The sequence below is a fragment of the Silene latifolia genome, chromosome 9 (genome assembly GCF_048544455.1).
Source record: "Silene latifolia isolate original U9 population chromosome 9, ASM4854445v1, whole genome shotgun sequence".
In the NCBI taxonomy this organism is placed as follows: Eukaryota; Viridiplantae; Streptophyta; class Magnoliopsida; order Caryophyllales; family Caryophyllaceae; genus Silene; species Silene latifolia.
The window spans coordinates 16,824,141-16,841,039 of NC_133534.1; the positions used below are offsets into that span (position 1 = coordinate 16,824,141).

Below are 16,899 nucleotides of genomic sequence, written 5' to 3' on the forward strand. Positions count from 1 at the left end.
GCGTCGGCTTCTTGATGGCGCCTAGCCTGAAAAACTGAACATTTTGATGAAAGACTTGGTCCCTTTTTGCATTCGATATTAACATGCGTCGGGGTGCCCACAGCTGTTTTGGGCACCTCCGGCGCTAAACAAAGTCTATTAGTTTCCTAATGCCTTATTTAGAGGGATTGCATGCTCTTCCCACGTCAGCCGTCGGTTGCATCCATAAGGTCGCCTTTTGGTTGTGAGGATGAGCCTTTCCCTTTCTCCGATCGCTTCGCCACTTTGAGGGATTGCATGTTGCATCCCTCGCGATATCCGGATGTTGACCACCTCGTCCTTCTCGTCTTTGGAGACGAGCTTATGTGCTTCCCCCCGGTCCGAGACATACATTAGTGTCGGGCCGGATGGACATCACTGCGTCGGCATCGCTCGAGTAACACGGCCTATCGGGCGTTGTAGGCGGATGAGCCGTCGATGACGACGAACTCGGCTAGGACATTCTTGGCCGCATTCCCCTCGCCGAACATCACCGGAGTCCGATTGAACCGGGGTACCAGGCCACCCGGGAGAAAGTCGGTGGATGGGTGCGGGGGCTCAAATCCTTCGAGTCTAAGGCCGAGGTCGTTAAAGCACTCCCTAAACATGATGTTCGTGTAGGCGCTGTGTCAATCGGACACCTCTTTACCAGGTGGTTGGAAATGTCCAAGTTGACTACGAGCGGGTCGCTGTGAGGGGCGATGACTCCCTCGTAGTCCTTCCCTCCAATAGTCATATCGGGAATCTTTGGAGGCGGGGTCATTGTGTTGGGCACAAAGTTGATGGCCCGATACGGCTCGTTCGGGTGCCTTTTGTGCCCATGAGCCGACCCGCCGTTCTCGTTACCTCCGATGACTACGTGGATAACTCCTATCCGTTGAAAAACGGATTTCTTATCCGGCCGCTGGCGTCGGTCTTCGGCCTTTGGCCACATACTTGTCGAGGCACCCCTTTCGGATTAGCTCTTCAATGGCATTCTTGGTCCGGCGATTTGTCGATGAGGTGGTGGCGGCGCAACCGTGGTACTCGCAGATCGGTTCGCGTCACCGTCTCCTTTTTTGGCTTGGGAGGCCGTTCCCACTTCCGGCCCTCGCTTCGCTCGGGCGAAAAACAGGCGGCCGATGCGACGAGAGGGGTTTTGTCATGGTAATGCCTTTGGTAAAACATCCCGAACTCCCCGCCCGTCGAATCCCGCTTCTTGGTAGATCTATCGGACCGTGACCTGTTCTTGTCACGGCGTTTCTCATCAGATCGCGACCTGTTAGTGTCGCGGCGTCTCTCATCCGGACTGTCATCCCGGCGGCTTTTCTTCTCTGAGGGCTTGACCTCGCTGGGGCCTACCCAGGTCTTGTGGTAATCTTCCACCTTGATGGCCCGGTCGGCCATCTTCCTTGGCGTCCAGGCCGGCCCCGTGCTTGATGAGCTCGTCCTTTAAGCTTCCCTTTGGGAGGCCCTTCATTAGTGCGAACGCCGCCAGTTCGGGGTTGATCTCCGAATCTGCCTGGACTTTGCCGTCGAACCTTTTCACATAGGCACGTAGAGACTCGCCCTCCTCCTGTTTGATAGTCAGGAGGTCCGATGTTTCCACGGCCCTCCTTTTGTTACAAGAGTACTGGGCCAAGAAAGCGTCCTTTAGGTCGGCGAAACAATATATCGAGCCGTCAGGAAGCCCCTTGTACCAACTCTGAGCCATCCCATGCAGAGTCGTTGGGAAGACCGGCACTGAGACTTCATCGGGTGCTCCCATACCGACATGTGAGACTCAAAGGCCTCGGAGTGGTCGGTTGGGTCGCTATCTCCTTTGTATGTGAGCGCCGCAACTTCGGCTTGGGTGGCACGGCGGTGTCTCAGGACATAGTCGCTTAGGGGCGCTTGACCACGTGTCGGATGACACGCGGCGATCGACTCCTTGCATTTCTGGTCCGGCTCCTCTCCTCGTAGCGAGAAGGACTCCTTCTTTGATTTGGACTTCTTCTCCGACTCTCCCGAGTCGGGACTGTTCCCCGGGGGTGTGCCTCGTCGGTGTTGCGGCGACGTTTGTCCTCTCCCGAGTGCGAGATGGACTTATGTTTACCACGACCACTTTGGGCTCCTCCGGCGTCTTGATATGGTCTGCTTCTCCCGGTGCTCCGTTCAAGTTTCTTGGAGTCACGTTCGGGCCTGTTCTCTGGGACGCCTCGCGCTTGTGTTGGCGTGCACCGTGTGAGTGGTGTACTCCCAATCAGTCCAGGAGTGTCTTGATTTCGCTTATGTCAACCACCGTCCCATGATGGTGACCTGGTTGTGACGGGCGGCGGTGTGTCCGTAATGTTGGCATTCGAATTCCGGTTGGATTACTCGTAGGTGGAGGGTTGCACTACTCGAGAATGGTGAAATGTATCATCTTGGTGTAGCTCGGTTTCGTCGGTCACGACTACTTGTTGCTTTGACATCTTAGCTTTTGGGGTGGGTTTTTCTCGTGTTTTTGTTTTTGTTGTTTTGGGAATGAATGTGACTAGCTTTTAGTGAGCTTTCCCCACAGACGGCGCCAATTGTTCCGGGTGTAAATCCGGAGCAGATGTTTGATACCACTCGTAGCTAGTAGAATGATGTCCTTGCTAGAATCCTTCTGCGGTCTCTGAAACGATGAACGAAGGCGGGGGCTCGGCCGGCCGAGCGTACTCACTCCGACGCTCAAGTCGTAAACTTAGAGAGGTAAGTCGTTGTTACTTGGCTAAGAGTGTATCGTAGAGAGATAAGGAAGATATTACCAGATGAATAGTGGTTATTAGGTCAATTTGTGGATCCTTTCCTCAATGAAGGTTGAGGAGTATTTATAGGCATTCACCTTTTGTCACGTAGTGGCCAAGTGGCCAAGTGGCTCATTAGGTGGAAAGACCGTTTTACCCTCGGTAGATGGACCGAGGAGGCTAGCCGAGGGTCTTGGATATGAGTACGCGGATATGCGTCCCGGCCAGCTAGTTTGTCCGGCCGAGACCAGTGTGACAGCCGATGGATTGTGTCGGCTAAGTTTGTCTAAGTCGTTGATTTTCTTATGGATACCCTTGACTCGCTCGATATGTTGATTTTTGGTCAATGATGCGAGAATATCGCCCATCAATAACCACAATGATACAAGCAAGTGTTACGGCTTATGGTAACTTATTTTTCAATAGTGATCACGTTTGAATGTAAAATAATTACAAAATCCCGTCTTATTGCTTCAGACCTAACTAACCAGTCTGAAGCAAGACCAACAATTACCCTAGATAACCAATTCAAAGCTTCTAAGGTACGAAATAGTACTAGACGATAAAAAAATGGGAAAAGAAAGCAAAGATCTTTCACAAAAGACAAAAATGAGCCCACCGCATAATAAAGAGTAAGAGAGTGTAACTGAAATAACGACTTCCCGCATAACATGGAGTACCACAGTTCACATGTATCAAATGCGACATTAACAGTTTGTCAGAGTAATGTCATACATGAGCGTGTGCATAAAATGCATACCCCACAAAATCTAAAACTGCAGTCACCTTTTCCCTACTTGTATAAAGCTCCATGTCACATTAGGAGTCCTAGTTTACAAATGAAGTACATCATCATGTAACAAACCTGTTACTTCCACCATTTTGGCCCGTCATTTCGACACTTCATTTTGACTTGGTATCGTTTATCAACATGACACTAGAGACCAATAAACATGAAAATAACCGTGTCCAATACTCCTTACCGAGTCTAAGTTAGATTGGTGGAGCAAATAACTCAATTTCTAAATATGCATTGAAATAGCTAAGAAGATCTAAGATGGATAATTAGTACTCACACTAAACATACATTGAACACTTATACAACAATAGCATGCAACCTGAAATGCGCACTGAAAACGATAACTTGGAACTAACTAATTAGCAGCCTCGCACATCCATAAGGCCATGTTATGTGCTCCCAGGACCATCATGTCCGTTGGTAGGCTTCCGGGTCAAATAACGAATAACAGCGTCCTCAACCCTGTAGTTATTATCAAAATAAATTCAGTGATGATGGCATACATAGTATAAAAATAACACATTGTGGGTCATTAGCTACATGAATTCTAATGTTTTCTTTCCTAACCGAACCAAAAAAATACTTTTTGAGTATGGATTCTTGTGAAATACAGCAAAATAATTTCTAATGAATCACTAAACTATATCCTGTTCTTGTTATTATCAAGTATTCCCTCTGTCCCGGTCAATTGTTGTCCTTTGGTTTTGGCACAAATACCAAGAAAAGGGAAGGGGACCAATTATAAGATGAAAAATGGACCAAATTGATTGTGAAGGATCAAATTGCTTTTCAAATGCAATATTAAAATAGAAAGGACAACAATTGACCGAGACACCCAAAAATGGAAAAGGACAACAAATGACCGGGACAGAGGGAGTAGCAGTCATTGATGCAATCCTTGATGCAAGTATTATCATGGGTCACCCAATGTGCATAGTTAACAATCGATATGGTCGCTCACATCGAACACCCCTGCCGGGTTTGCGGTAGTCCTCGAGACTCGGGGTAATGTTGCTGCTGTTGTAAGGTACATGTACTCTAAATACATTGCATATGTAAAGTCAAACTACTCTATGAACACATAATCCTTCTTTAAGGCTACAGTAATTGAGACACATGATTTTAACACAATGGACAATAAAGAAAAAAGGCTAATATAACGAGAAGGGAAGAGAAGTGCATTTCAATGTATCCAAGCTCAAGAGAGGGGTATGCGACTACATACCATGGCTGGTTGAAGAAATCTGATCGTCGTTCTTTATCTGCACTACGATTAGCTTCCCCAGACACATGCTTCAAATCTCTACCCTGAGAATCTAGCAATGCATTGACAAATTCGACAGGCGACTGACTAAATCCCAGGAAGAATGCTCTCCTTTTTCGGTGTTCATGGATCTTCCTTATAGCACCACATATTGCTTCATCACAGGCCTCAATTTCCTTAGCTTTCTCAGTACTTGCCAACAGCATAGACAGTTCTCTCTGTATTGGCAAAGGTATATCCACCAGAACATCATAACAAGCATTTCCGACAGGGGCATTCCCGGAAAGTTTAATTTGATGCTGCACCTCTATGGGCGGGGGGCGAGAGAGATGGTTTGATATCTTCTGTGAGACCATAGTAAATTTCATCTTATCCTCACCAAACACCTTCTGAAGCTGAGCATCACAATTGAAGAAAGTTGGGTCATTCGGGTTCTGCAACTTCCTGGCCTTGACATAGTGCCATATAGCAGCTATAATTCTTGGCCGGGTTTCAGCTTCTATACCAAGAAGATCAGTCAAAGCTGGTGAAAGTTTGAATTTCTCGGGCATATAGTTCATATCAAATTGAATATTGACCCCAAGTTCTTTATCCCCTTTCCTTTTCACCTCAAAACCTTCAACAGGTGCAGCTGATCGAGAATTCTCCCACACTATCATATGATTCTCAGGATACAATCTCTGATCTAAAGCTATCGTAACTCTCTTGAAAAAAGTCGAGAACTTGGGATACAATGGATTGGCTCTCATCAAAGCGGCCTGCTCAGGGTCTAACCCATCCTCCAAAATCCTTCCTATAATCTTCAAAGTCCAAGTAGGAGGATCGGCATTTCCCTTGGGAATACTTTGGGTTTGACTCGCAAAAGTATTAAACACATAAATACGTAGTGTCTTTTGAACACAAGGAGGGTTCCTTAATGCCTCCTGAATATCAACTTTCTTCCTAGTCAATGCAGCATCAACCCGTGACTCAAACTCAAGTAACTGAGTATACAAATCCGACTCAGGCAATATCCTCGCGACTCTCTCACTCAAATTCTTCTCCTGAGGCTTTTGCTTCTTCCTCTTCGCACCCGGGGTGAGCTCCATCACATTTTTCATAGGAGACATCATATTACCCCCCAATGGACCGGGAGGTCGAACAGGAGGCTTCTGTGGGGTCCTCTTGACACCGGAATTACCAACCCCCAAAATCGAGGGCGAAGAAGAACCCCCCAACCCACCACTAATACCCAATGACCCCTGTGCCTGCAGGAGCTGGGCATGTGCAGCAGCAGCAGCCGCCTGCGCTTTCGACTGCGCTTGGGCAAATGCCTGAGCTTGGGCCAGCTGGTATTGACCCTGAAGTGCAAACCCTAGCTGGGGATTTTGTCCTTGAGATGATGTGCTAAAATTGGGGGGTAAATTAGGGTTCATCATGCCACTATTGCCAAATTGGGATGAAATTTGATTGTTGTTATTTGCTGACATTTTTCTCAAATACCCACTTACAATTACACCCTAAAGATCAGAACTTTATGCTCTTCAGAGACTAGAATGCACATAAAATTGAAGATACAATTAAAATTACTTGAAAATTAGAGTAAAACACTAATAATTCAGAAATTACCTTGAAATAAATCAAGTACAAGTGAAGATCTCCTGGGAGTATAAAGGATCGAGGGATTTGAGTTTTGGTGCAAATCTAGGGTTTAAAAAGGAAAGATATTACGAAAATTAGATGTTGAGAGTAAATTAATAAGAGCAAAGTATGAAAATTTGGGGTTTTTTGAGTGAAACTTGTTGGGATTTTCTTGGGCAAGTTTTGATAATGAGACAATTGGAGAAATGTGGATAGTAACTACTCCATTTTATAAGAACAGTTAAGCTCATGTGGTAAAAGAAATTCGACATCAATTGTGCTAATTAGTATTCACTCCATTTTTAACTAGTATAGATCCCGCGCAAATGCGCGATTTTCTAGATAGATATATTAGAGAAGCTAATAATTAGTAATAGTATTAACTTCAATTGAAATTTAATTATAAAATTTATTAATTATGTTTAGTATTAAGAGGTAGAAAAGAGAAGATTCAACACTTTTATTATTTGTCGCTTTTTTTTTTCATAACAAATCCATATATATTTAAATTTCGGCTATTGAAATTTTATACTTTAGATAATATTCATTGTCAAAATTTGTGACGTTGGACTCCGAAAAGAGAATGTAAGCTTTGTTTGTAATTTTGAATGAGGGGAGTAAATGAAATTAAACAACATGGCCCAATTATAGATATTACATAATGAAGCCCAATTATAGAGTAATTTTCATTTAGGCGGGAAAATTTGGAGATCTCTTATTCTTTTAGTATAAGGGGGATTAATTTTTTTTTCCGGGGAACTCGCTGTAACACACCTCATATCAAGGTACCTTACCAAGGACTACCCTAGCATGAAAGACTGTTACCATCTCGGTTTCCCGAGTTTTGTATATCAAAGTTACCAATTCCAAACAACCTTTATTAAAGTATAAAGAGTTAGTGATTACATGTTTCTAAAACCAAACCAAAGTATAAATGTGAAAGGTCTAACAACTACAAAGAATGTAAGCTAAGTCTCTTGACGGTGGAAGCTAGACTCGAGTGATGACTCCCCTCGACTGTCCCATAGCTAAACATCTGAATTGCCTGTCATAATCTGCTCACCATCCCCGAATGGATCACTGCAGGTTTTACAAAACAACAACGGGGTCAGTTACTGAATAATCAAGATAAGACAACAAACAATGTAATCGGCTGATCATCCTCCATCCCCGGTCTCCCGATCTCACACAGTAACCGACTACACACCGAAGTGTGTAGCTCTGCCAGATTACCCATCGTAACAGGTAATCCTCGCCGCCAGTGGGTGACCGCAGCCCATCCCCGCCTAGTCCAACTCATCAACGAGCGACTAACAATCCCGGTCCCTTAATGTGCACATCCCCTCCCGTGACGGGTCCCACGGAGGGCGAACTAGGGTGTGAAGCCACTCCCGCAAGTGACTCCACCACAATCACACACAGCATCACAGCTGTCACAACACCACAATCGTCACAACACAACCACATCACCACCGTCACCACAACACCCATACTCCGATGATCAGGAGATAACAACAATTACAATACAATCACAATCTTAAATCAATTAACAGTAAACTGAGTAAGGAAACCCTACCTTTTCGCAATCCGCTTACGCTGCAATCAACCATACAAATGCATAACAATTATCACATCGTCACCTACAACAACAATCATATAATTCCAATCACTAACTGAAAAACCCCATTTCCCCCAATTCATGAATAAAGACAAACCCTAGAATTAATCATCAACAACATAGGGATAAAGACTTACCGGCGAAAGAATGAAAGATTGAAAGCGATAGCTATGATGCCCACACACACAGAGGAGAGATTTGGGAGTGATTAGAGTGTGGTAGGTTTGATTAGGTTTGCAAATGACGTTTTAGAAACTGATTATCGAATATATAATCCCTAATTACTCCCGAATCAAACCGCTGAAATATTACTCGTCAGACCGGATACTCGGTCGAGTAAAGTGTATACTCGGCCGAGTATCCTCTATTCGGTCGAGTATTCACCATACTCGGCCGAGTATTCCTCGGCAGAACCCAAACAAACTACACTCTTGACACTACTCGGCCGAGTAGGCTCTACTCGGTCGAGTACTTAGCTTATAAAAATCCGTAGTATTACAGTCTCCCCCCCTTAAAAAGAATTTCGTCCCCGAAGTTCCAACCCAACCTATAAAACATGGACACCTAACACTAACTCCACAAACCACTCTTCCTTCCACAACATGGCTCACGATATCGTCTCAACTATAGCATAGGCTCCCAATACTGACTCCATAACATTACCGAATAACCACAATATAATGTTGCCAACTCTGTCCGTGACACCCTTAAATAACGCGATAATTAAACACGTAAAATCTACAGAAAAACTGGTAGGATATGTTTGTAATTGGTTCAACTAGACAAAACCTGTAATTTTTAAAACTTTTCCTAAACCATTCACAAACATCTCCAAATTTAAGAGTGCCAATACCTGCAAAAGCTAATAAACTAATTTACATAACCACGCTAAAGACCCGGGGATATAATGATACAAACCAAAATAGAAAAGGGAGACATATGTCCCTTCAAAATATATACAAAACCAAAAGTTAAAAGGTTTACTATAAGAATAGCCAAACTAGGTCCAAGGTTCCTTATGCTCACTAGCTCGTTTGTGACCCCATCTAAATCTTCAACCTGTCAATCGCATTTTATACAAACACGAAAGCCACAATTCATAAAATCACCATACAAGAAAGGGCAATATATCAAAGACAGGCATAAGTTCTTAGTACCGTCAATAGTCACTCTGTAACTCGAGTCTATACCACGAGGTAGGGAAGGTAATCGAACCGTTATCTTGGCTCAGCGGTTAATATTAATAAAACATGGCCAAGAGACAACACAACCCTAGCCTAAAATCTGCGCAAACCTAGACATGCGGATACACACCACCGCACCCAAGACCCACAACTTTTTTTAAAACAAAGTGAAGTGAGTACCCTAAGGACACCACCGAAGGGTTGGCTAGTACTTAAGCTGACCCCATACTATCAAAATAAGTACCTGAGGTCATGCCCCAACTTGGATATAAATCCACTAGTCAGGAACACAAAGGCTATCAAGCAGTGAACATATACTCGTCAGAGACTATAAAGACCTATCTATGATGAAGGCCGAAATACTCACCTAGGACCTAGTCCCAGCTAGTCCCAGCTTGAATACTTTAGCCCACACCACACAAGACAAGTAAGACACCCACTTAACCATAAGAGGGCAAAGAGTCCAACTTACCAACATAAATGCTAACATTCTATCATGTGAAAGGCTATATAAATGTCTATTCAGCAGACAATCCAACAATATCCTCAATATCAATAATAATCCAAACTCCAGCTAACCGTTAATCTCATAATTCATGAGAACAAGCTAAAATGGCAACAAGACAAGAAGACTGAAGTATAAGGCAACCAATTCATCCAACAACCAACATGTGAAATGATAATTACAACTATTAAGGCATCAACATAAAACATCCAAAAACAACCAATCTCACCTCAAAGACAAACCCTCGACCCGAGTCCCGCGACGGGTCATCGGTCAAATCGAGGCTGACTGGTTTAAACCTAGTTTGACCAAACTCGTTCGGTCAATGCCCACTCGAGTCTTGGCCTACTTTGGCCCAAATTACAAATTTTATCGCTATATTATTCTCATGCTATTTCCAATTTCTATCATGTGAAAAATGAAAGTAAAACATTATCAATCACCTAAACACTTAACAAACAACAAGCACCACATTTACTACTAATGTGACATTAATTCGTCGAGTAACTCGGAATAGTTACCTTAAGCTAGCAAAGAGACAAGCAATAAACTTGAGAAAGCTTCTAAAACCCAAAATTACTCTTCATAATTATGTGAAGGGACGATATTAACGAATTATCGTTATATAAAATATGAGACGGAAATTAATTTAAATCAAAACATGTAAACATATTCATTAGCTACTGTCTTATGTTCATAAACCATTATGACCCTCCCTTTGACAGCATACCAAGAAAATTGTCACAACTTTTACGCCCTAGAAATAGTCCCATAAAGCACCATTTTATCCGTCCCAAAATCGAGCCCAACTCACTGTCACGGCTCCCAAAACCGAGGCCAAAACAGCCCACACGGCCTCCATTTCGATTTGTCCCAAAACAGTCGGAAGGCGCACAAAAGCGGTACCAAAACAGAGTTCAATCAATCCTAAACCAGTCCTAAACCGAGTCAAAAAGGTCCCAAAATGTCCCAAAGTACGCAAAGCGGACTTAAAAACAATCCTAATTTCTTCGCACAATACCACAACTAAACAAGATCCCAAATAACATCCCAAAACAATCCCTACATGTCAGTATACACCGTCTCAAATATACCACTTACTAGCTAGCATCCCAAATGATCCCTAGAGGTCAGTATACACCGTCTCAATCATCTCCACATATCAGTATACACCGTCTCAACTATACAACTGACTAATTAACATCCATAATGATCCCTATATATAATTATACACCGTCTCAACTATAAAACAGACTAACCAGCTTTCAAAATACACAAATTTAACAAGTAATACTGAGTAACCTATCATTATTACCTTTTTCCGATTGAACTAATCATTTATGACTAACAAATATTCTACCAGACCGTCTATTTTAGTACATACAACCGTCTTATAATAAACAAAGCTAAAAAATATAAATTGGGTTTGTAAAAATACATAACGAAAATGAATTTTATTTACAACGGATTGACGAGAACGACGAAAGGAGCGCTATGGAACAAAAATAGTTGAAAACGGATGACAAACGGAGCACCAGGACGGATTATAGACAAAGGTTGAAAAAGGAACAAACAGAAGGACGAAGAAGGACGAAGAAGAACAAAAGAGACGTGGGAAATGAAAGAATGAGTGACGAGCCTGCTAGCCTGCTATATATTATACGTACGTTTCTTCGTCGTTAAGAAACTTCGATCGTTATTAAAACCGTTTCGAGTTAAATTTAACCGATTTAAGTAAAAGTTTCAGTAATAAAACGGAATCAATAATAAATAAATTTAATGAGTGAAAATAAAATAAACTCAGCTAGTTAACGTAAATAATACAATATCAGCTTGAATCGGAATTATTAGCGATTTTTTTTACAAAACTAACGAATATTAATAAAAATTGCTAATTTAGTGAAATAAGCTCAAAATAGCTAATTGGACGGTTTTGTTCCCAAAATCCATCTCGGGTTTACTTAAAACAACTTTCATAAGGACTCGTAAAGAAACGGAAATTATTAAATAAATAAACTCGAACTAACTTTAAATAAACTTATTAATGATTATTAAAATTAACGTATCGAATTATGATGAAATTAATTAATTAGCTAAGCATAAATATATAAATCGTTAAATGATCTAATTAAATTCAAAATAGCAATTAAAAGAATTTTATCCAACTTAATAAAATACGGGGTGTTACAATCACCCCATCTTTTAAAAAGTTTCGTCCTCGAAACTTGAAAGTAGAAATGGAAGGTCATGAAAATAAAACTGGAATTTTTTTGAAATTGGTAACCCACAATATTAAAAGGTTGCAAATAGTAAGAATTAAAATTCTTTCAAAGTTTCAAATAAAATTTTCCGACAGAACCAGACTCTCATCAGAGGAACGGAAGTGTTCTCGTTACGTATTCAAGAACATCACATTCCAAATCAAAGATAAGGTAAAAAGGCAAATCATTTATATAAATCAAAATCAAAATACCTTCAAAAACATTAATGAAGAGTTTTCAAAAATATAAGTCTCATTCATGGAACGGAAATGCTCTTGTCGTGCACACAAGAACGCTAACTTTCCAAGTCAGAGACAAATTTAAAACAAAAACTATTCGCCGTCAAGCGTAGAACAAGTTATTAAACGTCTCTAATAACGTCCGATCAACGTTAAAATCCAAAGAAAAGGTAATCCACTCAAATTTTCTTTTGCATAAGCCAAAATGGAAATAAAGGTTTCACTTTTAAACTAAAAAAGGAATTAAATTCCTAAAAATATGATATTAAACTTTGACAAAGGAATCATAAATAGATCAAAGTTAACAGAAATTGGATAAAATTTAAAGAAATCTCGGGTTTAGCAATTAAAATCATGATAAATAAATTTACACTCAAGGAACAGATGGGGACCTAAATCAAATTTTCATTTTCGAACATTTTAAAATAGGTAAGATTTTGTAAAGATAATATAAATTTTTAACAATGAACCAAAAATGATAGCTTGAAACGTTCAGAAATTGTACGAAAAGGAAAGAACTTAGATATCATAATTGCAAAGTACGTTAAGAGAGTTCAAACTTAACTAATCAAAAGAACTATGATGAACTTCCTAGGGATAAGAATTGAAGTCAAATTTACAAGGGTGTCAAAGATAGAATTTCACAAGATACGAGTGTCAAACGTAAAGGAGAAGCAAGATGAAGCGAGGAAATGAGGTATGAACAGTAACGCTTATGATCAAGGAGAAAGGGAATTTTAGACAACAAGGAAACGCCAGACACTCTTATCTCAAACAACAACATCACTCAAAACGGTTCCGAAAACTTCCTAACAACAAAACTCATAACCACATCTCTCCCAAGGGTTTCCTCAATCGCTTATGTTACCTCATCCTAATCTATTCCCTGAAACAAGGTACTCCATTATAAGTGTGATCTCATCGCTCCAAATCCTCAAACATCCAGAAACAACTTTCACAAGTCTAAGGTCAAGGCTTCCAACAAAGCTATATTCGTATCCAACTAGTGTCAACTATGGATTCCTCAAAAAGGTAAACCTTCAATCAAGAATCCCAATACCAAGCTCTAAACTCCAAGAGAAGGTTTCTCTAGTATTCCACAAGGCTCTCATTTCAAAACAAGATAGTATCATATCAACCCCAAAATCTGAAAAATCAATAGGATTTCAAGTTTCTCTACCCTTTTACTTATTAAGGATTCCCAAAAGCGGAACTACACTCAGCTACAACATCATCCCATCATCTCAAGTACTCAATGCGACCTCAAGGTCTATAAAACTATAGGGTTAACAAATTCTTCTCAATACTAAGTCTCTCTCAACTCAAGAACTCTCATACCATACCTCAAGTAGTAATCAATATCACTCACTAAAACCAACTAATAATCCCACATTTAACATTTCTCCCACGGTAACTTATACATTATCAAACCCTCATATCCAAAGTGATTATGGAAGCCAATCACAAACTCGACTACTTAGTCAATCCTATATCCTCAAATCCACCATTCAGTTTCATCCATTTTAAGTCAAGCACTAAGCACTAGTATCCCAAACATAAACAACAATGCCATGTTCCATAACCTTAGTAACCAATGCAACTCACACTTGACACATAAAATCCCCCAATCCAACGTACTCACTTTATCAAGGATCTAGGTATAAGAACCATCAAGTCTGTCTCATCACACTACCTAAGTCTTTCCAACATCAAATCCTCTCAAAACAAGGAAAGGGTCAAACACAAACAATCTCCTCAAAGGTCATAATTTCCAACCAAGGTCAACATTTCTCAAAAGAAATAGTACTATCAAAAAGGCGTTAAGGAAGGATTAGCAAGGAACAAAAGACAAGTTAGGAGTACAAGAGTAGCTTTTAAAGTAAAACAGAAGGGAGTTTAGAAGGAGGATAAGCACCAAGAGATTAAGAATAAGGCGAGATACAAAAAGAACGAGAAACATCTTCAAGGAAGTAGAAGCATTCTTCAAAGGTTGAACAAATCTTCAATCCTCAGCAATAGGCACTAAATCTTGATCTTCGTAAAATATAAGTGTCCTTTCAATGGAACGGAGATATTCTTGGCGATCACTCAAGAACATCAATATTCCAATTCAAAGACATAAAAATACATTTTTACACCAACAAATGATAAAACTAATTATCAGACGTCTCCAATAACAAGCTTTAACACTAATTGACGTTAAAACCAGTGAAAAACATTAAAATATTTTCAAAACCTTTAGTTCAAATTTTTTTATAATAAGGGTAATAACTCCATTAGCTATAGATAAGCTCACGGTCATTGATCCAAGAACGCAACAATTATTAAATGACAATCAACAAACATGTTAGTACCTAACAAAGAACAAACACAAAGAGACTACAACATAAGATCCTAAATCTACCCATCCTACCCATCTCTCAAGTTTATTATTTTAAGGTCAAGTTATTTATATTGGGGTGCACAACCGTGCGTCGGGAGCAAATATGCTCGATACCAACGTGTGACACCCTCATTTATTGCGGAAAAGTAAACACGTAATTCTAGAATAAAACTGCATGGATATGTTTGTAATAGGTTCATTTGGGTAAAAACCTGTAATTTTTAAAACCTGAACCTGTTATAAAGATATCCAAATTGGAAGGTGTCAAACATACAAGGTCTAACTAGAAGTTTCATAACATAACCATCGCTAAAGTCGCGAATAGCAAATTATACAACTAAATGTAAAGAGGGAGACATATGTCCCTAAAATGTATGTGACATAAAAAGGGTTTAAGGGTCACCATAAAATAAAGCCAATCTAGGTCCCAAGGTTACTTTGCTCGCTAGCTCGTCCATGTACCCCATATATGCATCACCTACCTGTCATTCGCATTTTATACAAATACGAAAGCCACAGTCAGTGGGGAGTAACTCCGAGTTCTCCCAGCCACGAAATGTCATAATTAATATAACATGTAAACATAAGAATATGAATACGAATCACACACTGCCTTAGCATATAGATGCTAAGGCAATCGTGCTTATCATGTGAACAACAATATAACGCCACATAGTCCTAGCATGTGAATACTAGACCGACTCATACTACACTATCATGTGAATCACATAACATCCAGGAATCCAAACTCTATCAACCATAGCCGGCTTGCATCTCACCTTCTATGATTCATAGAATCACCATACAAGAAAGGGCAATATATCAAAGACAGGCATAAGTTCTTAGTCCCGTCAATAGTCACTCTGTAACTCGAGTCTATACCACGAGGTATGGAAGGTAATCGAACCGGTATCTTGGCTCAGCGGTTAATATTAATAAAACATGGCCAAGAGACAACACAACCCTAGCCTAAAATCACTTGAGACCTAGACATGCGGATACACACCACCGCACCCAAGACCCACAACTTTTTTTAAAACAAAGTGAAGTGAGTACCCTAAGGACACCACCGAAGGGTTGGCTAGTACTTAAGCTGACCCCATACTATCAAAATAAGTACCTGAGGTCATGCCCCAACTTGGATATAAATCCACTAGTCAGGAACACAAAGGCTATCAAGCAGTGAACATATACTCGTCAGAGACTATAAAGACCTATCTATGATGAAGGCCGAAATACTCACCTAGGACCTAGTCCCGCCTAGTCCCGACTTGAATACTTTAGCCCACACCACACAAGACAAGTAAGACACCCACTTAACCATAAGAGGGCAAAGAGTTCAACTTACCAACATAAATGCTAACATTCTATCATGTGAAAGGCTATATAAATGTCTATTCAAATGAGACAATCCAACAATATCCTCAATATCAATAATAATCCAAACTCCAGCTAACCGTTAATCTCATAATTCATGAGAACAAGCTAAAATGGCAACAAGACAAGAAGACTGAAGTATAAGGCAACCAATTCATCCAACAACCAACATGTGAAATGATAATTACAACTATTAAGGCATCAACATAAAACATCCAAAAACAACCAATCTCACCTCAAAGACAAACCCTCGACCCGAGTCCCGAGACGGGTCATCGGTCAAATCGAGGCTGACTGGTTTAAACCTAGTTTGACCAAACTCGTTCGGTCAATAACGGCCCAACTCGTAGTCTTGGCCTACTTTGGCCCAAATTACAAATTTTATCGCTATATTATTCTCATGCTATTTCCAATTTCTATCATGTGAAAAATGAAAGTAAAACATTATCAATCACCTAAACACTTAACAAACAACAAGCACCACATTTACTACTAATGTGACATTAATTCGTCGAGTAACTCGGAATAGTTACCTTAAGCTAGCAAAGAGACAAGCAATAAACTTGAGAAAGCTTCTAAAACCCAAAATTACTATTCATCTTCAACCACATATGAGTCACCTAAAATAATTATGTGAAGGGACGATATTAACGAATTATCGTTATATAAAATATGAGACGGAAATTAATTTAAATCAAAACATGTAAACATATTCATTAGCTACTGTCTTATGTTCATAAACCATTATGACCCTCCCTTTTGACAGGCATACCAAGAAAATTGTCACAACTTTTACGCCCTAGAAATAGTCCCATAAAGCACCATTTTATCCGTCCCAAAATCGAGCCCAACTCACTGTCACGGCTCCCAAAACCGAGGCCAAAACAGCCCACACGGCCTCC

At 40.5% G+C, this 16,899-nt stretch overlaps 1 protein-coding gene and 1 long non-coding RNA gene across 2 annotated transcripts; both read right to left on the reverse strand.

The window, feature by feature from the left end:
* Positions 1–3,701: 3,701 nt before the first annotated feature.
* On the reverse strand, positions 3,702–6,686 carry LOC141599235 (SWI/SNF complex component SNF12 homolog). Its single transcript, XM_074419196.1, has 3 exons — positions 6,419–6,686; positions 4,772–6,309; positions 3,702–4,008 (listed from the first exon to the last, which is right to left on the reverse strand). The coding sequence occupies exons 2-3, from the start codon at positions 6,277–6,279 to the stop codon at positions 3,936–3,938; spliced, it is 1,581 nt and encodes a 526-aa protein (XP_074275297.1). The 5' UTR covers positions 6,280–6,309; positions 6,419–6,686; the 3' UTR covers positions 3,702–3,935.
* An 8,212-nt stretch (positions 6,687–14,898) lies between these two features.
* On the reverse strand, positions 14,899–16,610 carry LOC141602469 (uncharacterized). Its single transcript, XR_012524461.1, has 2 exons — positions 16,531–16,610; positions 14,899–15,102 (listed from the first exon to the last, which is right to left on the reverse strand). It is a non-coding gene; the product is annotated as an uncharacterized LOC141602469 (long non-coding RNA).
* Between the last annotated feature and the right edge of the window lie 289 nt (positions 16,611–16,899).